Genomic DNA, 24,569 nt, shown 5'->3' with positions numbered 1-24,569 from the left:
AATAGACCTTACCAGGGAGGCTTAAGAGTGTGATCCCTCTGTAGTTGGAACACACCCTCCGGTCCCCCTTTTTGAATAAGGGGACCACCACCCCAGTCTGCCAATCCAGAGGAACTGTCCCCGATGTCCACGTGATATTGCAGAGCTTAAACAAGATGAATCAGTATAATGAGACGAAGAAGAAACTTGTTAAATATATAAAAATGGAAAGCTGAGACAAAATTGGATTTCCTTTCTCGAAGGGCTTTTTATTATTTTCTGACCTTCATTGTGAGCAACCAACTGCAGAGCTTTGAATGTTCACCAGGAAATAGGGTCTGAAATTGTGTTTTAAATATTAACTATATCCTCATATGCAACCTGTCCTTCTTCCTGTGCTGCCCCTTTCTACGTCTGCATTTCACAGAGGAAGTATAGCTGCTTATACAGAACTATCAACAAACCTTTAATTTTCAGCATGGCACAGCAAGCCACAAACTAGTTTAACCCTCGCAAACGAAATGAAAACTCAGTCTCTATGAAGCTATTATTTTCTTTGTATGTCTCTGGTTTGGCACGAAGCAAAAAGCTGCTAAAAGCAGAAGGACACAGAATCAAACATCAGAGAGCTCAGTGGTGAAGTTAGACTCTGTACACACACTTACTCCTGTTTCCATGGTGAGACCATGATCCCACGTTTCTATGCCCATGTTGTTTCTTTTCTTTTTTTCGATGACATTGAAAAGTAAAAACATTTTACTGCTGGATCCTACATTTCCTTTATTGCTTCTTTCTACTTTGTAATGCATGACAACACAGTTTTACCTTTGTTAATTATAGGAGAAAACTTGAGCAGAAAATGTAGATACAAATGAATAAGTGCTTGCAGAAAAAAAAACTGCTGCATATTTGAAAGTGGGTAATGTCACTAATGCATGGTCCTCTTTGTCTCTTACCTTTCACATATAAAAAAAAATAAATAAATGCTGATGTACATTTCCACAATCCAGCTTTTCTCCAAAAGTGCAAAAGTGACTTTAAATTGCTCAGTTTTTTTATAATATGAGGGAAAACAAACTCTTATCTGTATTTGGAAGTGAATTTAGATACAGCAGGCAGATCAAATACTCAAACGAAAGAATAACAGCTTTGTGTGGGATTAATTACCAACATTTATTTAGGTTGTTTGATGATCCAATTGGGCTGCGTGGTGGAGCAGTTAGTTAGCTCTGCCGCAAGAAGGTCACAGGTTTGCCATTTTGCTTTGTGTTTTCATGTCCTCACTGTGGATACATGGGTTTCCTCCCACAGACCAAAAACATGTATATTGGGTTAATTGGCCACTCTTAATTTTGTGGGTTGTGAGCATGAATGATTGCTTGTCTCTATGCTGCCCTGTGATGGAAAAAGAACGCTAGCTCCCTCTGACTCTGTACAGAAACAAGGGGGTAAAGAAACTGGACAGATGGATGGTCTAATAAAAGCATAATAAAACTTTGATAAAGGGAGATACAATCAGCTATACTACCTTAACTCGTGAAGTATAATAAATCTACACGTGTAAAATACAGGTGTAAAATCACCACTGAAAAGGGAGGCGTGATCCTCCACTCCTCATCACTCTGGGCCCAATTCTGCACTAAATCTGTTCACTAAGCATTCACTAACCCTTACTCCAGTAATTACAGTTACTGTATCTGAGGACATGCATTAACCCCAGGACATCCACAGAGTACTAGCTTTAATTGGCTCTTCACAAACTGAATTTGTTATGTGTAACTTCAGTAAGTGCAGCCCCTGAATGACTATACAGTGGGAAATTGATGACTTGGTCCTTCAGTCCACTGAGCATAGTGGTTCTCCTGTGAATAAACATAAGCCCTCCAACATCGGAAAAGTATCAGAGAAGGGGTTTCCAAAGCAACGAGAAGGAAACAAGTGGTGAAAACAGGATAATTATTATAATTATGTATAGAGGAATCTCGGGTATCACGTCGTTGTGTAACAGTTTGAAACCTTCACTGTAACACATTTTTTCAGCAATGAATAAGTGCGTGTGCTTCAAATAAGTTGCCATTTGCTCCACAGACAGAGACTGAGCGCAAGTCCCTCATTACTGCTACCGAAAATTTGGAGAAAATGTCATGTGGGGTTAATTATGAACCCACATGCTTGAGTTAGGATGGTTATAACAGTCAGATGTCAGATGACTAAGCACATGCATAAAACCAAATAATATGTAACAAACACTTAAGCTGCAGAGTTTGTCATTTATATCTGCCTTGACTTAATAGTCTCATTTGTTTAAATTTGATTTTCATTCAAAAGTGAAACAAAACAAACAAAAAAAGTAAGTAAACGGAAGCATTTTTGTTTTGGAAACAAGAAAACACACTTCTAGAATTTTTTACAGTGAAATACTGGGAGCATATTTATCTTGGAGAAGACAAAGAACCACATGTCAAGTTGTTATAGTCTTTACAACAGCTACAGAAAAAGAAAAAGACAAAATGGCTTGTCAGTAATTACAACTTTTGGTTTCAACAGAACAAAGCTTTGTTCAAATCAGACACAAAAAAAAAATATGCTTTTCAGGAAGACATGAATTGAGACTAAACTGAACACAGTAAAAATGAAAACCGGTTTCAACAAAACTGTAACCTTAGAAACCTTTCATGTAAATAACAATAGTCTGGATGCTCTTTTAAGTGCCGTCTGACTGAGAATAAACCAGTTTTTTTTCACACGAATTTTGTCACATGAACTGCACTAATAAGCCTACCACATGACAAAATACCACAGTTGGAATCCATGCACTCTGCCAGCTACAGTTGAGTTTCAGAGTTTAATGGGGGGAAAAGGCAACGAGTCCAGGCAGGCAATGAGGCAGCAGCTCTTAGGAGTCACGCATCAGAGGTGATGCTGTGAAGACAGAAACCTAAAACCAGCCAGCAATTGATCAGGACACTTGTGATTCACCATGACAACGGCCATGCTTGTGGGATGTACGGCCATGATATAGATCACATGTGACTGAGGCAGGTTTTTAAATACAGGGAGGTGTGATCATAGAAGCAGAAAGTTTTAACCCTCTGGTGGCCTTCGAGTCAAATTGACCCAAAGTTACACAGGCTTCTCTACCTCTCTCTATTTCTCTCTCTCGAGGGCTTCAGGAGGGTTAAATGCATATCCACAGGATCATAAAATCATTTAGAGCAGCTTTTGAAGCCTTTTACTGCACTCATCCCATTGTAAACCTAGAAACTTTTCTCTTTATCTGTAAAACCTTATCTTGCAGAAAAACACTGTCTTCAACACTGTGACCCACAGTTCAACCCGGGGAGGGGATCTTTATTTAAATTAATTTATTATTCCAAAACTAGTTTGTAACAATAGAGAACTTAAGACCAAGTCAAAAATAAGAACTTGATTTATGATGTTTCAAGATCCTGCTTAGAAATCACCAACATTTAAAATGAACATATTTATGTATATATATATATATATATATATATATATATATATATATATATATATATATAGCTGTGCATGCATTTTAGACCCATTTTATGCAGATTACACCAACTACTTAAAGGTTATTAAACTCTAAAGTTGTCAGTGGTGGGTTTTCAAGCCTCTACCAGTGTTTACTGTCAACTGTGGCAAAACTTCAATCATGATAAGACTCATAGGGGAGCGGTAAAAAGTGTAGTTTTTAACCTTATCTGATTCTGTGATGAGGTAAACTTGAAAGTCAAAGTCCAAAGACAAGTATTAGAAGTTTTAGACAGTGGCTTTAAAATGTATTTTTACTTCAGTGAGTGAAAGTAACCCACACTTTTGTGTTCATTCTAATTACAAAACGAGGCCGTGTTATTACTAAGTCAGCAGACTCTGTTTGTTGTCTACACAGGCTGGGGAAACACTTCAAACATAAAAAAAGTTGGTCTCAGCCTGTTTTAAAGACAGATTCTAGGAACAACTTCAAATTGCTCTATTTTAAATTAGGTTTCAACAGTTCTAAAAACAAACAAAACAACTTTCCTATAAAAGTTTATCCACTCTGGTTGTCAAGACAATACCATGAATTCCTGGTGACGTCAGCTGTGCTCAGCTTTAGTTTTACGTCCCCTTGTTTCCATGGTGTGGTTGTATTAGAGAACCAAGCACTAACTTCAGCAGAATGTGTCAAATGGTGCAGAGAGACTGAAATGGGATGTTTTTAAAGATGAGTAGTTGTTGCCAAATGCTTCATAGCACACATGTATTCTCCTCTTCTCACACATACTTAGTCACTGAATTCACATGCAAAAAACTGCACTCTTTACTTTCAGCCTCTGCTCACATTCTTACCGATGGTGATGTTGAAGCCATCAATGCTGAAGGTGGCACTACGACCCTTCCTGAAGCGATGCTTTTTAGAGTTAGCTTCCATTGTTTCTGCACCCTCCGGTCGCCCCCTGCGCCCTTTTAATCTCCCTTTAATGCCTCTTGTCAGTTGTGGTGTGTTGTTTCAGTTTGTTCCAATAACTGTCCTCGTGGGGTGAAAGAAGAATGCAACCCTCTGACTCGGATTACTGACGAGCGCCGAAGGAGAACTGTCAAAGAGTATCCACTACTCATAACAAAAACAGAGTAGGAGAATTTCTCCAGTCCTTCCCTTCTCGGAGTCTTTGTTGTACTAATCTTTTCCCTCGCTTTCTCTTCGTTTCTCACACCTCAACAAGCTCATTTCAAGGAGCTTATGGCTCGTTGATTTGTTTTCCTTCTCTCAACGTTCCTCCTCTTCTCCCTCCCTCCCTCCCTCTCTCCACACTCTCTCTCCTCAGCTCTCTTTCCCAAGAGGTGCAGTAGGTGTGTGTGTGGTGGGTGGCGGTGGTGGCGGAGGTGGTTAGGAGGACAGGATATCTCTGGAGGCGTTTGAGCAAACGTGACTCCACCAATAATCTATAGTGAAAGCATTACAGCTCAGAGTTAGAGCAGTTAAGGTATACTGGAATCTGTTACAGTTTTGCTCACACACGCTCAGATTAAAAAAAAAAAAAAAAAGCTGGAGTTTAAAGTCATGCACACATAAACTTGAGCTGGAACAGATAAAAAAGAGAGTATAAATGTGTGTTCAGTCAGCTTGTCAACAAATCAGTGCCTCTTTTTTTTTCCATTTTGCAGCAGTCCTTTTTACTCAGGTTAAAAAAAAAATGAAGGCCATTTTGAGCATGCATAATGTTCTTTTGACTCGAAAAAAAATCATCATCACCGAGCAGTTACATTTGTTCGACTGAGCAAAATTTTTCAAACCTGTTTTTTTTTTCTTTGAATGACAGTTGGCTTGTAAAAAGTGGAGCAAGGACATGCTATTCAAAAAGAATCCTCCTTTTCTAACCTATTAAAGCTACACCTCTCATGCATGCAGATGAACATGAACAACAACAGATAAAAGGCTCCACATGTTAGCGCCATCTGACATTTAGCTATGTAATTTTCCCGCATTTAATTCTCCCTCGTGATAGGTATCTGAGAGTGCTCTTTATGAAGGCTTCTGGCTTGACCTTTACCTAAATTCAATAAATGAGTGTTTAATCACATACCCAAAACCAGTGACAGTGTCTTTGCATTTATTTCTTCATTTAGGTTCAAATCAAAGCATCTGAATTCATGTAGGTTCTATTTTTCACTCCCACAAGAGCAGTTTACTGATTTGTCAGTAAAATGATCCAATTTGCTTTTAACCTTTATGTGCCATGCTCGTGATTTTTACTGATACTGAAATGTTTTCATGTCATGTGTTCCTCCTTTCTCTGTTTTTTTTTTTCACTGAGCTGCTTGTCTAAAAACAGCCACAATCAGGGCAATACAATCTATGCAATGTGACAACAAGCCAGGGGATTTAGAGACATTAACACAAATCCCCCTTTACTGAAGGGTTTATAAACAACCATGTCTACCAGAAATAATAATTTTACACATAAATTGCTTTTCTAATTATGCTTAGGGGCAACATAATGACTTGTTGGATTATGATTAGATAGAATGTTTATTTGTTAGTTTTTATTTGAGCCCATGGTGTGCCACTCTTATGAACCTCACATCGCTCACCAGGAGGTGCGAGGGGTAGATGACAGATGCACAAATCACCTTAAAGACACAGTGAGACATCCGCGCACATGGTAAGTCTTCTGGGTTAGTTAAATAAGCGTGATATGTTGAAGCAAGGACTGTGAGTTTAACAGTTGCATGTAGAAAATTTGTAATGATGTATACAGCTAAAGATTTCACAGAAACATGTGACATAGTTCTATCTGCCAATTGGAATTTAATAATCATTGTAAGTGTGTTCAGTCCGTTTTATAACTGCAAAACAAAGCTAAAATGTATGCTTTGCTATTCCACCATCAAATAAAAATGTTATTTTACACCAAGATGACAGCAACTTCCTTTGTTGCTTTCAAATCCAAAATGCTGTTACCAACTTCAGTTGGTCCAAAATGCCACAGCAACACTGCTCAACTAGATCTCACTATGCTCTCACATCATCAAGAACATCTGAAGTTGATTGATGATGTCGCTTTGATGGTAAATGCTGATTTTGAGCCAAGAGTCAATATTCAGCATAAAGTCTTTTTTGTTGCAAGTTATATAATTCAGCGCAAACAACAGAACAAGGACCTAGCTAAATTGGTACATGCCATAGGCTTACAGGATGATAAATGCTGATAAAAAGAATAAAGACATAACTTGTAAAGAATGTGGTAGCTGAGATCTCTGAATAAAGTCTGAGGAAATCAATCACCATCAGGAAATCTTTCTAATTAAAGCAGAGTCCCTTTGAGTCACTCAGTCAAGTTCCAGTGGACACATTATACACTTGTTGGATAATTACTGTGAATCTCATTTTCTCAGTGAGCCACAGAGAGAGCTTTTTATGTTCCTCTCTGTCTGTCACTCTGCTCTCTCTGGCCTGCAGTTCATTTTGTATTCAACAATCTGTGTGGACCTGGATTTCGAAGCACTTCTATTGCAGCCTTACAACTGAACAATAAGTGACTTCCTGTTCAAGGTTAGCTTTTGTGTTAATAAGGATTTGTGTGAAAATATTATTTTTTTATTTACCCTCTCCTGTTCTCTCTTCAGACTTTGTTTGACTGGCCCAGCTTGGTCACAGTGGGTTTATTTTACACAATTAAAATATGAACCTGGTGATCTATCAGTGGTGTCAATTTCAATAATATCTTCTTGTTAACACTATAAATATCACCTTTTCATAAAAAATTCAGAGGAAGCATGTGTTAATGGGATGAATTTTTAGAAAGAGCCTTCTCGTTGAAAGTAGGTGTTTACAAGTGTGCTGCAGCATGTTCAAAGCTCTCTGTTTAATAATAAATTTGAGGGTTAGGGAAGTCACTGTAGAGGTTATATAATACACTTAACTGAAGGACTGCACTGCTGCTTTTATTTTTATGATGTTCTGGACGACTGTATGGCCTTCTAAAACTTTATGTTTCATCCTATAAAGGTTGCAGTGGAAGCTTTTTCGATGATTCCTGTTAAAAGCCTGTTAAAAGTGGGTTCTAATGCTGAGAATAAAGGAAACATTTTTTACTTTGTTTTTTCTTCTTTTTTTCTGCTAAAAGCAAAATATCTGAAAAATCCAACTAGCCAGGCAAACACGAACTCCACCAGCAAGCTCTGTTGTCTACTGCCATGGTCAAAATAAAGGTGTCAGTTTGCTTCAGGCAATGTTGGATTATCAAACAGAGGTTGCCTCTGTTACCTAAATAACACTGTGCCTGGGTGGACTGAAAATTTTCCTGCTTTGTATCTCACAATTTGATAGGCAAAGACACATGAAACTGTGGTTATTGCTTTTTTTTTAGATTAACTTGTTTGATATGGCAATATAAATGTCTAATAATTAAAATATTAAAACAAACATATATGTGTGCGTGTGTGCATGTGTGATGTTTTATTCAGATTTAGTTAATTAACACAATAAGTCAGGACAAATTTGTCTCATCCTATTTTTTATCTGCAAGAAACTGTCAAATAAAATAAATAACTACACGAATACTGCACTCTGCAGACACAGCTAGGTATGACGTACATTATATTTAAAATGACTAAAAGCAATTTCTGCTATAGATAAAAGCACAAGACTGTAATTAAGATGATGAAAATATGAACTCTGAAAGAATGAAGTCAAGAATTGACATCTGCTTGTGTTATTAATTCAACAGTGACACATGCTGCAGTTCATAACAACTAAACAAGGCAAAGGTATTTGTTTAAAGCGGCAGCATTTATTTAATTTCCAACTATCCATGTAAAGGCAGTTTTCCAGGTGTTTCTACTAGCAAATATTCACTATCCCAGGAATATTTTTTGATAAACGTAGACACAATCTCGTGGGGGTATTAAATAAACATTCTCTTTAAAAGACAGCAAAGCAGCTTCCCTGTGTTGTTTGGACTCCATTTTGAAAAGCTATCACCCACACTAAGGTCTCAAAAAACACAACATTCAAATAACTCACATGCAAAATACAAAACATACCACTAACACAAACATTAGCAAGACTGCTTCCTATAAATTAAGTTCTTTATCTTAAAACAACTTTTTTTTTGTCTTTTCTTTAAAAAAATAAAAGCCATAGTTTTTGTATAAAACTGCTGGAACACTGGTCATGTACTGGTCTCACCTTGTGCAAAAGCCTTATATCTGTAACTCAGCAGAGGTAACAGCTGCAACAGACGGCTTCTGGTTTAACACCATTCCCCTGGGAAGAAACAAGCTCTCACATATGTTACTCGGGATGTAGATACAGGAACATGTATAGCTTAAATCAAAAGCAGCATGAGAAAACCTCTGATTCTGAACTCAATCCAAGGGAGAAGTTTTAAATAAAACTACAGAAGTTATGTGAGGTATGATTTAGTCACTGAACATAAAAGAAAATGTTTTTCTTCATAGGGTTAGAAGGTTATAAGTTGGCCATGAAGATGCTAGTAATAATTTTAAGCAATTATACTACTAAAATCCCACGTTCCTCTGCAGCAACTTTTAACAAGCTCTTATTTGACCGTTTGCAGAATAATTGAAAGCACAGAGACACTACATGGACATGATATGAGGCAGCTATTCTGAAGTAACAGAGTCTTAAACAAAGTAGTCTGCAAGCTCTTGAGCAGGAAAATGTTCATGTGTTGCATAGCAACAATTCAGCTCCACAACTATGTGTGTCAGTGGATGGGATTTAATGGTGAAATTAACAAAAACAAACAATTTGTAGTTTCTTACTACTGTTACTCAATAAAGAGGAAATGTCCAGCATTGTTTGTACTTAATTTAAAAAACTGCATTCCTTGAAAAAATGTATATCAAAATGGGTTGACTCCAAAATTTAATCAGCTGTAAATGTAAAAAAATCCATGTTGATGTTTTGCTAAAACCCCCTCACACAGAGGCAATAAGAAGACTGTCCCCTTTCTCATGTGAACAGGTGATAAAAATGTTTGAAAACAACAAAGGTAGTACGTTTCAAAAGTAGCTAGCATAATTAATATGTAGTTAGTAGGATAATTAGGTTTAAAATGATCAAAAGGGCAAATCCCGTCTCTATATTACAGAGGAAGACGCTAATCCTGGATTGTACAGTTTGTTCTGTCCTTGTGGTGGTAATCCAGCTCTTTTTCACTCATTTTGAGTTCAGAAGAACTATTTCTAAAAGCTGCTCTAAAGAAATCCAAGAATATCTGACTTCTTGGAAGCTAAGTACAAGGAAATAAGAGTTGTCTCAAGACTTTTGCACAGTACTGGAGCTCTTTTAAATCCTCGTCAAGATCCTTTCTCTTAAGGGGATCGTTATGAGGACAACGTGATTATCACTAGGCAACAGGAAGACCTGTCAGCATATTAGATACATTACACAGTGGAAGATAAAGGTTTAATATGGTGAATGGCACTCAGTGGCCTTTTTATATTTGTACTGAAGTAATTTTATTACATTTTTCTACCATCTACAGCTGTGCCTGTTTAACAGCTTGACATCATTCATCTTTGTTTGTGTGTTTATGAAACTGAAAACATCAATATGAATTGATAAGTTCTTTAGGTAGAAAAAAAAAGTTATTTAAAAAAATGTTCAACAGTAGATTGTGAGCACAAAAACACACCTGTTGGATTTGCTGGTGTCTTTAAAGGACAAACTGTTGCTCAGCCTTTGATCTGGCTATCAAACAGTGAGACGGGCCATCATCAATAGATATTAATTAGCTGTGGAGATAAAGGGGAGGTGAGGACTAACTGGAGGGATTAGAAACAGTCTTTTGGAATATAAACTCAGAAATTTTATTGACAAATGCAAAAAAATATATATTAAATAAATTGATTGTTATTACTAAATGAACTCGAGCTCTATAAATTATCCTGAATGTTTGTAATCTGACACTTTATCATTTTACTGTACACTTCACAGTTTGGGTCTTTTTTGCTTATGTAATCCAAGACACTGGCACATCACAATTAGTGACAACAACTACGCAACCAGACAGAAAAACAAGCTCATTAGAGGTCTCCCCTTCAGTGAGGAATGACACACACTTTGTCAGTCCCCACACCACTGTCACCACAGTGACACACGCATGTAATTAAGACACATAAGGTGCCATGGAGCTTGCCTTCTCCCCTGTTAAATACTCATTAGAGGAACCTTTAAGGATAATGTTAGCCTGTGTCACAAACCAGAGGGAAATGAGCTGACAAAACAGAGTTTCACAAACTGTCATTGGAGTCCTGCTGCACCAAGACTATAAGAAAAAGAAGTTTTGTGCCATAAAGTACACACGTTTTGTTAATGGTTTTTGCAACAGCATGGTTTCAAATCAAAGAGGCGAAGCCAGCTGAGTGAGTGCTGGGTCAGCAGGCAAAATGAATGTAAAGTTTTTGATTAGAGGCAAACATCTAATAAACATTCTCTTTAAAAGACAGCAAAGCAGCTTCCCTGTGTTGTTTGGACTCCATTTTGAAAAGCTATCACCCACACTAAGGTCTCAAAAAACACAACATTCAAATAACTCACATGCAAAATACAAAACATACCACTAACACAAACATTAGCAAGACTGCTTCCTATAAATTAAGTTCTTTATCTTAAAACAACTTTTTTTTTTTGTCTTTTCTTTAAAAAAATAAAAGCCATAGTTTTTGTATAAAACTGCTGGAACACTGGTCATGTACTCTGAGAAGTTAAAACTATCATGAGAAATGATGCATCCATATAAATCTTGGTTTGCAGACTCGTTACGTCACTGGGACTGTCTGACACTGAGGGGACCCGACCAAATGAGCTGATAAGTTGAAGGGGAGGCAGGTGTTTGTGTTTTGTTCATCAGGAGGCAGCAGATGAGTGTGCCGTTGGGCTGGGAATCAGAATGAGACTCCTCAGTACACATGGTTGTCACTCGGGAGCAAGAAGGAAACTCAGCAGGAGTCTACACTGTCATTTGGTCATGGAAACGCCACAGTACAGATGATATTTGAGGAACCAACCAGGGAGAGGTGTTTCCCTCTGGGACAGTTGGAGCTTGAGGTGGCAATAATGGAGCAAAATGAAGACAAACAGGGTGAACAAGCAGCAGTAGCATTGAGTAAGATAAAGGTCAAAACAGAAAGAATGTTTGCTGTATCATATTTAACATTACTGATAATAGGATTTCTTTTTACAAAATGCGATAGACTTGGCTCTTAGATTATAACCATGGTCACAAATTGTAAGATATGATGCTAATTAAAAACAGATTTTAGTTTTTACCAAAATCCTGTTAGCTTAAGTGACATGGTGCAATGAAATCAGTGGACCCACATAAGTGTGCAGTGTCCATACCTTTAATGTATGTGAAGATTCCTTGATCAAACAGATGAATGTGATTTCCACAAACTGCAGTTTCATATGTGAAGTTCTATTTGTTTTAATCTAAGGGACACCTTAAACATCAAACAGATGCTTTGGTAGTAGAGATATGCTGCACCGAGGCCGGTCTTCAAAGAGCTCGGCATTCATTCAATGAATACCTTTTTTCCCCCCAGTAACAAATTCACCTGATCCTCTGAAGTGACCAGCAGCTCTCATCTACAGAGAAATATGTGAGCTGAGCCATAAAGATCTGAAATATAAAATAACACAATAGCCAGGGTGTTACAAAAACTGAGGAATGCCACTTTTATGGAAAGGGATTGTTGTAAATTTGTCAAATTTACCTAATGAGTCTCCATTTATTTACATGGCATCTCTCATCACTCTTATTGGGATTCATGAAGGGTGTGCACTATGTGACTTATATTGAAGCATAAAGTACAAAGTTCAATGACTGCAGGTAAGTGGCATAACAGCTAGTCAGAGTTTAAAGTGCTGTTCTTAAGTACAGTTTTCGAAATCTCAGCTGTTAAGAGTGTCCAAATGTAATCAGGAGCACCTTGATTAAAATCACTAATGAGAAATGTAAGCATCATGCCTCTTCTCAGGGCTCTATAAGGCATAAACCTTTTATAAGAATTAACATAAGAGCATGTGGTACGAAAGATTCCTGAATTCAAAATCTTTAGTTTGAACTAAATTGTCTACTTCTCTATTTAAGTAAAAACATGCAAAACTATTGGTTACTGCAGAATAACAACAGTCTGTAACTGAACATTTAAGTAGGTTTATCAAAATCACACTAGTTCTGCTTTTGTCCGTGCTGGCTCCAAGTGGGACACTAAATGGAACTGAGCCATCAATAATACTACTAGTTGTGCTTTTATTGCCATGACAAGTAACATGTCCTGCAAAATATACCACTCAATTGATTAAAATTAAAACTAAAAATGGATAGGTATATGAAATTATTTGTAGGTCTCATTACTGGTCTGAAAAAAGCAAATGCTACTAATTTTGTAATTGGTTCAGGTAGAGACATTGTGCACTACTGTCCAGTTTACTACACCTTCACTCATTATTTTCTTTGCAAATCCTAAATAAGAAAATGCTGGCAAAATGAAAGTGTTGCAGCAAATATAACAATCAAATATAGCAATTGAGAATCAGCATTCCAAACAAGTTGTGACATTGATAACCTTAGACAAACCACCACATACTCATAACAAATTATAATTTTTCAAAGAACAAAAAAACTAAATATACGGAGTGTATTCTAAATATGAGTTACAGCTGGTAATTTGTCCATAACCTTTGGAAGAAAAATTACACCAGAAAACATCTTCAGGGTTAGAGGTCTGTACAGTTTATAGGCCCAAAAACATGTTTTCTATTAAAAACCACCAGCCACTAATAACTGTCAACTACTACAGTAAATAATTAAATATGATCTAACTGAACAAGGTGGCATTACACAAAAAGGACATAACCTACTAAATCTAAAGAAAAATACTGAAAAATGAACACACGCACTCAATATGAGTATTCATATTGTCCAGAAATCAAACATTTGAAAATGTTTAAGTTTCTATTTCACAAAATAATTGCTTTTAAGACTTTTTTTGGACACTTTGTTTGAAGATATAATACAGTAAACATAACTGTGTTGCTGTAAATAGTGTTTTAATAAGCAAGCTGTATGTATGTATGTATGTATAAATGCATCATTTTGTCTAATGAGTAGTGGAGAAAGGTAGAGCATTTAAAGAAAAGTGTATACTTCTTCCTGCTGCTTTTGACAATCTTATGAAGATATTTTAGTTTATTGTTATCATTTTTGATCTTTTAAAATTCATACGTTCAAATAAAACTCGCACTCGTTCGTTTATTCAGTTATATTTGTGTCTCAAACGTAGCCCACATTACCCCAAATGTAAGACCTAATTTAACTTCACATAAATCTTCTTTAAAACCTGTATTTATTTAGATCTGAAACTCACCATTTTGTTGAACCTCTGGGGTCTTTTTTCTCGAACTTTGCTTCCCTCCGTCTGAGTCCTGCCGGCTCAGCACCTCGGACAGCGACTGGCGGGAACTCTGCCGGCCGGTTTGGTTCGTGACGTTGAAGCGCGAGCTCTTCTTCCTGGGCCGGTCCGACTCCGGAGCGGACCGGCTCCTCTCCGGGTCATGGTCCTCAGGCTCAGAACCTACTTTCACCAAGGCGTTCCTCGTCCTGGTTAGAGCAGAAGTTACTGAACCCATCACACACACACACACACGAAGAGGTTAAAAGCCTCTGCTGCTCCCTCTGAGGTTCATTCTTTTCCTCAAAAACCTGCTGCGAAAATAAAAACTTGTGTCCGTATTCAGCTGTTAGACTCCGCTTCCATCTTTAGAGGACTTGGGATGCAAAAAAAAGTCCTGAAAGCGACTGAAATCCTCGGAGTTTTACCGGAACATGTCCGCCTCTCGGCCCTCCCTACAGTTTGTGTTTCCTCTGACGGACGCGTCACATGGAGAAAGTTGCTCTGTCGACAAACACGCCACCCTCCCGGGACCCACAGGTGAAAACAAGCGACATTAATTAGCCCGCAAGTTTCCAGGATTATTAAAAAGAGCAGAACAGCACTTGGAATTAACGGGGGTTAAAAATAACATAATAAATATCACAAAAAATATATTTTCTAGAATTATCACCACATTTCGACGCGACTAAATGATTTTAAAAATAGATTTTATGAACCTCTGAGTGCAATGCTTAAATAATATATGCTGCTGTATTATTTTTCACCGATAGATGGCAGTAAAACCGAGTTATTCCTTAAAATGTATTTGTCGCCCGCCTCCAAAAATGGCTTTAACTCGGTCAGTTTTACGTATATTAACCTAAAGTTTGGTGTGGTAGTAGATGAGTTTGTAATACTTCACCAGCCACTATTCAGAATTCCATGATACTTTTAAAACGTGATCATTGGATGTACATCTACAACTATCTTTTGGAGTCAGTCCAGTTCAAGATAGTCACCACAGCTGACTGATTTTAACCTTTACAAAAATGGTTAGAACTCAGACAGTTTTACAGATATTGAGCTAAAAACTTGACCTGGTAACAGCTGAGAGTCATTCTTAACACACACTCTGTCCACAACATATAATAAAATTGCATGAGATCGTTTTTAATTATATTGTTGTGGTTTGTTTTGCATAAGACAGTTTAACTTACAAATTATTTGTCAAATAAACCAACCGGATTAATCTGCATTTTTTCAACATCAGGGTTCACTTGGACTGTTGGAATGAAAAACATACTGCATTTTGACTATCTGTACTATAGTTTGCTTCATCTGCTCCGCTGAATATTTGTTGACAGTTTTACCTCAGAGGTAATTTAGTTTCTGCTCCACATGTTTTGATCATTTCACCAAACCTTAAGCAGCAGATGGAGTTTGACTGACTGTCACAGACTTCTTTATTTGGAAACCACACCTGATGGGCCAATCTGAAGGTTCATTAGTGGCTTTACTTAAATTATACCTCACTGAATCATTTTTTTTTCTGCTGATATGCTGCTTCTGTCTCTCACCTCTCACATGTCTGTCGTACCTGTAAGAGGAATACACCATCTGTTGTTTCTCCTATGGCTTCTTTCTTTGAAAAGGATGGTATCTGAGTGAATCTGGGCTCGGTTTATAAAACTGGTCTGGGTTCTTTTTATAGCTTCAGTTCTTTAAGGACTAAAATATGTCAAACTGAGCACAAAAAAATTTGATGATGCCTGCCATATGATGTCTTTAGCTGTGGTGGCCATCATTATTTTAATGTATTTTTACTCTAATGTATGACAAAAAAAAACTTGTGCACATACAGTATCTGAGTTACAATCTTCATGGTTTATTGCTGCATACAGGCAGTCGTGACAGATTTAGCATACAGGTTTCTGGTGTGCATGCTGTATCAATCAAACATACTACTTTGGTTACAAAGAAATGTTTTTGAGTAGTTCACAGGAATTCTATGGTGTGCTGTTTTCAAATTGTGTCTACAAGAGTGACAAAATACTTTCAGCGGAAAATCAAAGCAAAACAGGCTATCAACTAATAGACTCAGAAGATCATCACATATAAAGGCACTTTTCAAAGCAGTTTGCTTTTTGCTTGTTTTTTTGGGGGGGTCATTTTCTTGCTCTTCACCCCAGCAAAACTTTTTTTATTATTGCTTGAGTCAACTGCGTGGTAAAATCAAAGTCGTTGTTACTCCATCTCCTCGTGATTCTGGGTTGACTCGTTGATCACCTGATCAATAAAAACAAAACAAAAGAAAACGGAATGAATGACATGATCAGAGGTGTATCAGAGCTCAAGTAACTAACTTCAGAAATTTTTGAGTGGGCTCTACCTGGCCATCCCTCGTCTCAATGGTTTTGATGACAACTTTCTTTGTTGTCATGGATTCAACATGAGGTTTAGACTCAACCATTGCTTCTAAGAAACAAAACAGTGTGGCCTGTTATCAACTGTAAAAAATAAATTAACACGTGAAATTACCATGCAAGCAGTGATCTTACCTCTCAGGTTTAGAGAGGAGAAGCTAGGCAGTGGGGTGGAGATTCTGCACATGGATAACACAAGCACACCCCACAAATCACACAAGGCATCTTTGGCAAAAAAATAAATAAATTACATAGGTTTTCATTTGTTACCGGCTCTCTTCTCCTTCCAGGAGCTTCCTGTAGGTGGCAATCTCAATGTCCAAGGCCATTTTGACATTTAGAAGGTCCTGGTACTCTCGCAGGTGACGGGCCATCTCGTCCTTCATGTTATGGATGTCCTCCTCCAGGCGGCTGATGGTGTCCTGGTAGCCACTGTTCTCCAGGGAGAAGTTCTCTTCCATCTCCCTCATCTGTCGCTCCAAAGACTCGTTCTGTCACATCAGCAAAGAGGGAGAAATGAGACTTAGTGAAAGAAAAAATAGAAAACGCATGAACATATATCATCTTTGCTGCATGTTCAAAAATCTCCAAATTACTAGTCAGTTTGGGGGCAACCAGCTGAAGTTGAAACCTGCATACTCACAGTTCCTTTGAGGGCATCCACCTCACAAGTGAGAGCCTGAACTTGACGCCTGTAGTCGTTGGCCTCCTGCTTGGCTAGTCTCAAAGCTTCATTATTCCGGGCTGCAGCTTCGGTGAGGTCAGCAAACTAGAAAACACACATGCAAACAGATGAGAGAAAACTGAGAAATCAACTCTGCCATGAGCCAGAAATTTACAGGAGGGCAATACAAGTGGGTACATTATGCAAGAAATGGCCATGACAGAGGCTTGCTGGCATGATGTTGCAACTTGGTGGCTGAGGTGTTTCTTAAAATGACACTTTACACAGTTGAGGTTAGGTTCATCTGCTTAGATTTTTTGTTATTCAGAAATATTATAAACTGCACAAACTAGACTAAAATTTTGGCTTGATGTACCACAGAAAAGAGCTAACATTAAAAAAACTGCAGAATCACCATAACACAGGTTATGCCACTTTAATGGAAAATGATTATGCAGTACACCATTTGCTAAAAGCTTTCGTTAGCCTCTTAAAACCTAATCCAAAATGTCTGGCATGAGAGATTATATTCAGTCTGAAGTCCATTTTATTACATTTCTTTTATTCCTTAAGCACTCGTTTCATTGAATTTTACCTTGGATTTGTACCAATCCTCAGACTCCTGGATGTTTTTGGAGGCCAGGTTCTCGTACTGCAGACGTACGTCCCGCAGAGCCGCAGTCAGGTCAGGCTTAGCCATCTCCATGTCGACCTGCACGTGCTGCTGCTGCTGCTGGGCTTGGCTCTGCAGCTCCAGCATTTCCTGCAACACAATCAGTGAGGCCAATGAAACAGATTGTTTTAATGTCCCCCAGTATACTGGTAAAATCTCAAAATCCAACAAATTTGGCACAAATAACAAATATTTGAGAGGATTTGGCTTCCACAAACTGCAGTGCAGGTGCAATGTTTTTTGCAGCAGATTGATTCAGCTTTGTCCGCAAAAAAGGAAGAATAGCTTACCTCATCATGCAGCTTCTTGAGGAAATTAATTTCCTCCTGGAGCGACTCGATCTTCCGCTCCAGGTCCAGTCTGGCCAGGGCAGCGTTATCCACATCCTGTGCCATGACACGGACTCTTAATAAGGTGACTTGTAAAGGTGACATGAATTATTCATGATGCATTTGCTGACAGATACAGTAAAAACAGCACTTTCACATGTTGTAAAGAGCACTCACAACGCCAGCGTACACAAATGTCCCATTGTGTGGCAGGGCAAGGTCACAAACACATGCCTTCAATAAAAATCAACTGTAGGCACATGATACATGTCACTACAGATGAGGATAACAAACCATTTGGTTTCTTCATTTGATTTTAATGTGCTGGCCTGGAAAGCTGTGGTTTAAAAGAAATTGAATGCATTATATTGACTTTTTCTCTATTTATTTAACACATAAAGTTAATAAATTTGTGTTATCTTGAAGTTCTTATTAGGATTTTAAAATTAAAACCTTTACAATCTCATAAAAGATGATATGTTCCTATCAATCTACCCCACAGTGTGCAAAATAATTGGCCCAAAATTAGCTACATGCTGACAAAATACCCTATTAGGCAATTGCATTCAATCACCAGCAAATAATTTGGATATTTCTTCCAGCGCTGCAAATTAATGGGACAAAGTTGGTTTAACTGAGTCAGTGGCTGTTTAATGGACTATTATAAAGCAAATTAAAGTGTTTTATTTCCGGTTTAACTAAAAACATAGGGGTCACGCAATTTTCTTTTTATTCTTGTTTGAATAGAAAGAGAAGGAGCAGAACAACTAGAACTACACGCCTTTTTAATAAGATCCTTAATCACTTTTTTTTTTCAAAACTAACTGCTAAACCTGAATTTTACTTCTCTTTTTGTTCTGGCTAAACCCGAGCTTTTAGTTAACATTTTATACCTCCACTCAGTTAAACATTAAGCATATTTTCTTGAATATATAAATATATAATGGTATAAAACACCCATTTCCTTCCCTCCTAAGTTGTATAAATGTCACCACATAGCTTTGTTAGGGCGTTGGCAAACCAATTGCTGGAGTATCAGCAAACAAAGCTGCTTTGCCCCCGTGCTAATGCCACAAACAAAGTGAACTATTCAGCATGGTTTCCCAAACAAGCCCAAGGCTAGAAGAGTGACTGTCTGCCTGACTGAGCAGAACCTGCTGCGGGCCATGCATTGTTGTCTGTGTGCCATCCAGGCAGACCACACTGTTGGCACCTCCTTTCTGCCATTCATATGGACATCATGCAACCTCAAGTTTGCACTTTAATGTGAAATTGTTTGTTTTGAGCTATATATCCAAGTTCTCATATGAAGTTGTGTTTTCTGACTTTTTCTATACAGTGTCAGTCAAATAAACCACTCACATGACTTTGCAATCATTATTCAACTGGAAACCCAGTGACAGGGAACATGACCATAACAAGAGAAATGCTTATGTGCTGATGATCCCCCAGAACGAGTCAGTCGGATCACATGGCGGCTTGTCGTCTCGCTCTGATAACCACATTGGATCCACACGGTTCAGCTCATTCCCTGTGAAACTGTCAAACTTTTAAAAAAAAATCTCTCTTCACCGCTGACCTGATTTAACCCAACTGTGAAAACTTGGCCTTTTGTGCCAGGCTACAGCCTAAGCTTTTTTTTTAATTGTGTCTGGAATCTGCTGTTGTGTCATCAGAAGAGTGCATTCCTGTCTGTAGAGCTCATGAGCACTAACTAGATGGAGATTACCTAAAAGAGAGAAAGGACGGAATGGTTGCACTTCGCTGGACGCAGAAGTGATGCTGTTCAAGGTGTTGGAAATCTGGGGGGCTGGGGATTTAAATCCTAAATCAACCAGTTGAAGATGGGTGTATAGAGATTTGACTCAAAATGGCTGCCACAAGCACATCTTGCAAAATGTGTTAATGCTTGGAGCATGTGTTCGTGAGACATTTTGCTAACAGTCCAGACAAGAGGGATTTTCTTGGATGTAAACAATGTGATCACTATTTGCAGGGTCGTACTGTACCTGTCTAAAGCTTTGCATGTTTGCCTCAGCCTCCTCTCGCTGGGACATTTCATCTTGCAACCTGCAGAAAAACAAAAAGAAAACAGTTATTTTCATATAGTTTCTTTGTCTTTCCTGCTTTGTTAGACTTTCTAACACCACTTTGTGTTCATGCACAGGTAAGTTTGAGACAAAAAGGGTAATTTTTTTTCTGCGCAAAATATATAAGACAAGGTGGATCTGGACTATCAATCTAACAGTGTAAATAAGGTGCAGTATGAAGCAGATGAGTGCCACGCCCCCCACCCCTACTTCTCTCTCAGCCTCTGGATGTCATCTGCCAGGTTGTCCCGGTGAACCTCCACGCGGGCCTTCTCGTTGGTGAGCTGGTCCACCTGGCGCCGCAGCTCCCGCATCTCGTCCTCGTACAGATCTCCGACCCGGGTCGTGCCTTTGCCCCGCAGCTGCTCCAGCTCCGCCAGCAGGATCTTGTTCTGCTGCTCCAAGAAGCGCACCTTCTCGATGTAGCTGGCGAAGCGGTCGTTGAGCGACTGCATCTGCGCCTTCTCGTTGGTGCGGTTCGTGATGAACTCGCTGTTGATGGCGTCGGACAGGGAGAAGTCCAGGTTCTCGGAGGCCAGCCGGGGCATGGCCGCGCTGCTGCTGCGGAGCCTCTGGGTCTTCGCTGCGTAAACGGCCGGCGCGGAGGAGAGCCCGAAGGAGACCCGGGAGGAGCGCAGCGGCGGGCTGGAGTAGCTGCGGCTGGAGTAGCTGCTCCGGGTCACCGCGGCTCGGTCCCCGCCGAACATCTTTCTGTAGGAAGACTGTGGAGCTGCTCTGTAGGACATCATGTTCGGGTCTTTTCAAACTATCCACCACCAGAGTGATGTGGCCTGTGTTTCCTCTAACCTCTGCAGCATCCGCGATGTGCGCCTGGGAAGGCGTTTTCTAAACCAGAACCTATTTATACTCCCCTCTTGTGCAAATAATTCAACTGTGACTTGACTGACAGATTTGGAATCCAATCATAGCTCGGAACCCCCAAAAACCTGCCTGTCAGAACCACAGATCCAAAACCAGGATAAATAGTTTTCTGAGCACAGCAAAAAATCGTAAGAAGAAATCTGCTAGTTTATCCAAATGTATTTGATTTGTGGGAGGTTTTCTACATTTTTTACACACTCATCTGACTCATTTACAACCCCAATTCCATATAAGCTGGGACACTAATTGTAAATAAAACCTGATTGCAGTGATTTCCAAATCGTATAAGCATATATTGTATTCATGGTGGAACACAGTACACATGTCAAACTGTTGAAGTGAAGAAATTGTACTATTTTTCTTTTTTTTAAAGATAACTTTAAATTTTATGGCAGCAAAAAAGTTGTTCCAGGGCCAACAAAAAGCTGTAAATAAGTGGTATAAATGAGAAACAGCTGGAGGAACATTTTGAAATGAATTAAGTTATTTGGCAACATGTCGGAAGAAGACTGGGTACTAAAAAAGCATTTTAGAGAAGCTGGGTTTCTCAGAAGTCTTCACCTCTTATAATTGGATCCAGCTTGTTATTAAGATAGTTCTCCTCCTGTCTCCCTGCATGCATTATTACACGTTTCACGCTTCCCTTTTCCTAACATACCACTGAGCTTTATCACATCACAAGACTAAAGTGTCGTCCAACTGTGTTAAAAGTATTTGATCAGAGGGTGCTATGAATGAATGCTATTGTGATGTAGGGAGAGGGAGAAAGTGAGTTGGAATTTGTGAAAACTCTCAGCTTCACTTTGGGCTTTAAAGACCACCACGATGATCTCGCACACTGATCCTCAGGGATAAAGAAGTTTGGTGGGATACAAATCATTATGGAGAGGTTTAGAGAAGTCTGCAGTTTAATATTTGCCACTGTCTCTTTGAGTTGATTAGCAACAGATAAAACCTTATATCGAATGCATCTGTAGAGATTTTTCTTTGCCTCTCTCCTCTCTCAGCAGTCAGTGCTGCTGACTTGCTGGGATTCTGAGAGACGCAGAGAGGAAGAGCTGAGCAAGTGACACTCTACACCTCCTAACTAATGATACCGAGCTCAGTTCATGCTGTATGATGTCAGGCTGTGGGTTCTGCATCAGTTTGTTCACTAAAAACAATTTCAATGCACAAACATTTCTTTGAAAGAGTCTTTCACAGTTTTGCCCTCAGGATGTGGGTGGCTGCAGTGATTTGAAGTCAGAATGGTGCCTTTCAGATGTGACTGTGCAGGAGGACTGAGACTCCATCAAACTTTAATCAGCACAGTTCTGTCACCTTGTAGTTTCTGTCTTAAAGTGCATGTGCACTGATACAGAAAGAGCGCTTTACAGTCAGAACACACACACACCACCATCATCACATACATATAGAGCCATGTCATACTTCAGTCCTCTCCCCTTTGCTTATTCAGGAAGTTCAGGAAAGTTTTTTTTTTGTAAAATAGGATGTTTTCGTGATCATGTGAGTTTGTGCTAATTGATTTTGTTTTCATTATTCTTTTTAGTTTATTTATATGGTGTTTGGAAGAGAGAGAGAGTGAACTAAATTATTAAAATTATATTTGTTTAAATCAAATGTACTTAAAAGAAATGTAAAAATATTTTCTGATGATAAGTGATGAAATGTTGTGCTTGATGGGAGGAGCTATAGATTTAACAGGAGCTGCCTGTGTCAGGCAGTCAGAGAGTGTTAGTTAAGTGGTTACAGAGAAGAGAGAGGGGTTTTTCAATAAGCTTGTAAGGAGGTGATTTCCCAATTTTTGGATGAAGAGAAAATACATGCTGTCATGAGATGAAATTTGTTAGGCTTGCCAGTGATTCTTGTTTGAGGATTTTCATTCAAGTTCCCAAACATTTTTTGGAGAAGAACCCTGTGACAGTTGGTGTCAGAAGTGGGATGGCAAGTCGCAAGAAAAATGCTCAGAAGACTGGATTGTGTTTGCAACAACAACAAGCAGAGCAGGCAGAAGCTGCAGTAGAGACACTGAAAAGTGAGCAGCCAGTAGCATCAGAGACAGCTGTGGATCCATCCCTTGAAACTGGGCGGTCGTCAGCAGCAGAGGCTGCAGCACACCCAGCAGGTGGAGGAAGAGTGTCAATCCCAGTCTGGGCGTGGCAGAGCTGGTGTGTCTGATGGTGGAATGTGGGCCCTGATGAAAGATTTTCATTCAAATTCACCAAAATGTTTGTTTTGGAGAAGAACCCCGTGACAAAGACAGAGCTGCTCTGATCTGTGGGGCATTCAAGGGGAAGGACTGTATTTTGAGCGAACTGGAACATTTTGATAAAAAAGAACAAGTTACATTTCAAGGAAAAGCTTTGGGTTTTAGGTCAAATGTTTTGGGCACACCTCCTTATTCATATCAAAATAAAGTTTTTTTTAAGTTGTTAAGCAGTATTTAGGTCACTTAAAGAGTTAGAAGAACAAACAACAAAAAAAACTGTTAAATGACTCTACTTTTGATTCATATGTGTAGCATAGCATCTCAAACATGCCTATGTTAAGTTTCAGAGGTTACCTTATTTCTAGAATGTCTTTTGTTTTATTTATGGTATTATTGGACCCAAATTTAAAATCCGTAGAAGTTCATATTTTTTGTCCCAATGGAGCACATATCACCAGCTTTTTAAAAATCAATAACAGTTTACCTAGAGTAAATTAAAACTCATTTTGACTCATTTTAATTATGAGTTCAAATAAACCTGTTGAAAAAAATGCAATGTTTTCTTTTAAAAACAGATATATTAGTATTTAAACACAAAAAGGAGGAAGTACAGTTTGCTTAACATTGTGCTGAAGTACAGAATTTCAACAAGAATGGCATCCTTCAGGGAAAATAATTAAAGAGATACTAAAACAAACAAGCATTGAGAGCAGCAACTATCTTTTTATTTAGTTACATTAGGAGATCTAAAAGAGTTGTGTCAGGAGGTGTTAAAGCACAGCTACTTAACTTTGAACTTATTTTTAGATAAAAATCTAAGTTTCTATCTCTGAAAATGTCATTTTTTGACCATAAAATCCTTATGAAGTGTTGGGTCACAAGATGCTTGCCTCTGGAAAGCAGAGCATGACTGTAAATGAAAGACTTTATTTTAGATAAAAGTATTTTCTTTTTTTATTGTTTTTAGATCTTCTAAATATTTCTGTTTCCAAAGTTAGTATTAAAAGTTTAAATTTATTTTATGTGGCATTTGGAGATGTTATACATCTAAACAAATGATTATTGGCCTTTAAAAAGTATTACAGTATCATACTTCATTTATGTTTAAACTGATTTAACATAATCCACTAACACTGGTTAATTGTAGCACATTTACATATCCTAAAGCTTAGACTATGAATATTGTATAAATGATTATATAAATTATCATTATAACATTCAAACACAAATCTTAAACGTAAATGATCACAGAAAGGCAGTGAAATAGTAATTCCTCTGACAGTTAATTGCAGAATAAAAAAACAAAAATGAAGGCAAACTGAAAAGCCCTAAAAATGAACTAAAATGAAGCCCTCAACAAACTGTTCAAGCTTAAAAATAATAATAATAAAAAAATTAAATTAAAA

General features: G+C 38.3%; 2 protein-coding genes across 3 annotated transcripts in view; both read right to left on the bottom strand.

The window, feature by feature from the left end:
- The window catches only part of pde1cb (phosphodiesterase 1C, calmodulin-dependent b), a 77,065-nt gene extending 62,739 nt beyond the window's left edge, over positions 1-14,326 (bottom strand). The window contains exon 1 of one of the 2 annotated variants that reach the window (XM_017410934.2): positions 13,888-14,326. In XM_017410934.2, coding sequence (XP_017266423.1) covers positions 13,888-14,149 — 262 coding nt within the window. In that variant the 5' untranslated portion in view covers positions 14,150-14,326. Of the gene's footprint in view, positions 1-4,332; positions 4,753-13,887 lie in introns of those variants that run through there. The other variant, XM_017410935.3, reaches the window with a different exon arrangement.
- Positions 14,327-15,756: 1,430 nt separating this feature from the next.
- Positions 15,757-20,920, bottom strand: LOC108232873 (vimentin A2). Its single transcript, XM_017410938.3, has 9 exons — positions 20,283-20,920; positions 19,992-20,052; positions 17,944-18,039; positions 17,576-17,743; positions 16,960-17,085; positions 16,587-16,807; positions 16,452-16,495; positions 16,283-16,368; positions 15,757-16,179 (listed from the first exon to the last, which is right to left on the bottom strand). The coding sequence occupies exons 1-9, from the start codon at positions 20,819-20,821 to the stop codon at positions 16,138-16,140; spliced, it is 1,383 nt and encodes a 460-aa protein (XP_017266427.1). The 5' UTR covers positions 20,822-20,920; the 3' UTR covers positions 15,757-16,137.
- Positions 20,921-24,569: the final 3,649 nt, after the last annotated feature.

Source organism: Kryptolebias marmoratus, linkage group LG20, assembly GCF_001649575.2.
Source record: "Kryptolebias marmoratus isolate JLee-2015 linkage group LG20, ASM164957v2, whole genome shotgun sequence".
Classification (NCBI taxonomy): Eukaryota; Metazoa; Chordata; class Actinopteri; order Cyprinodontiformes; family Rivulidae; genus Kryptolebias; species Kryptolebias marmoratus.
The sequence above is the reverse complement of the archived record's forward strand: the minus strand, read 5'-3'. Positions and strand labels throughout refer to the sequence as shown.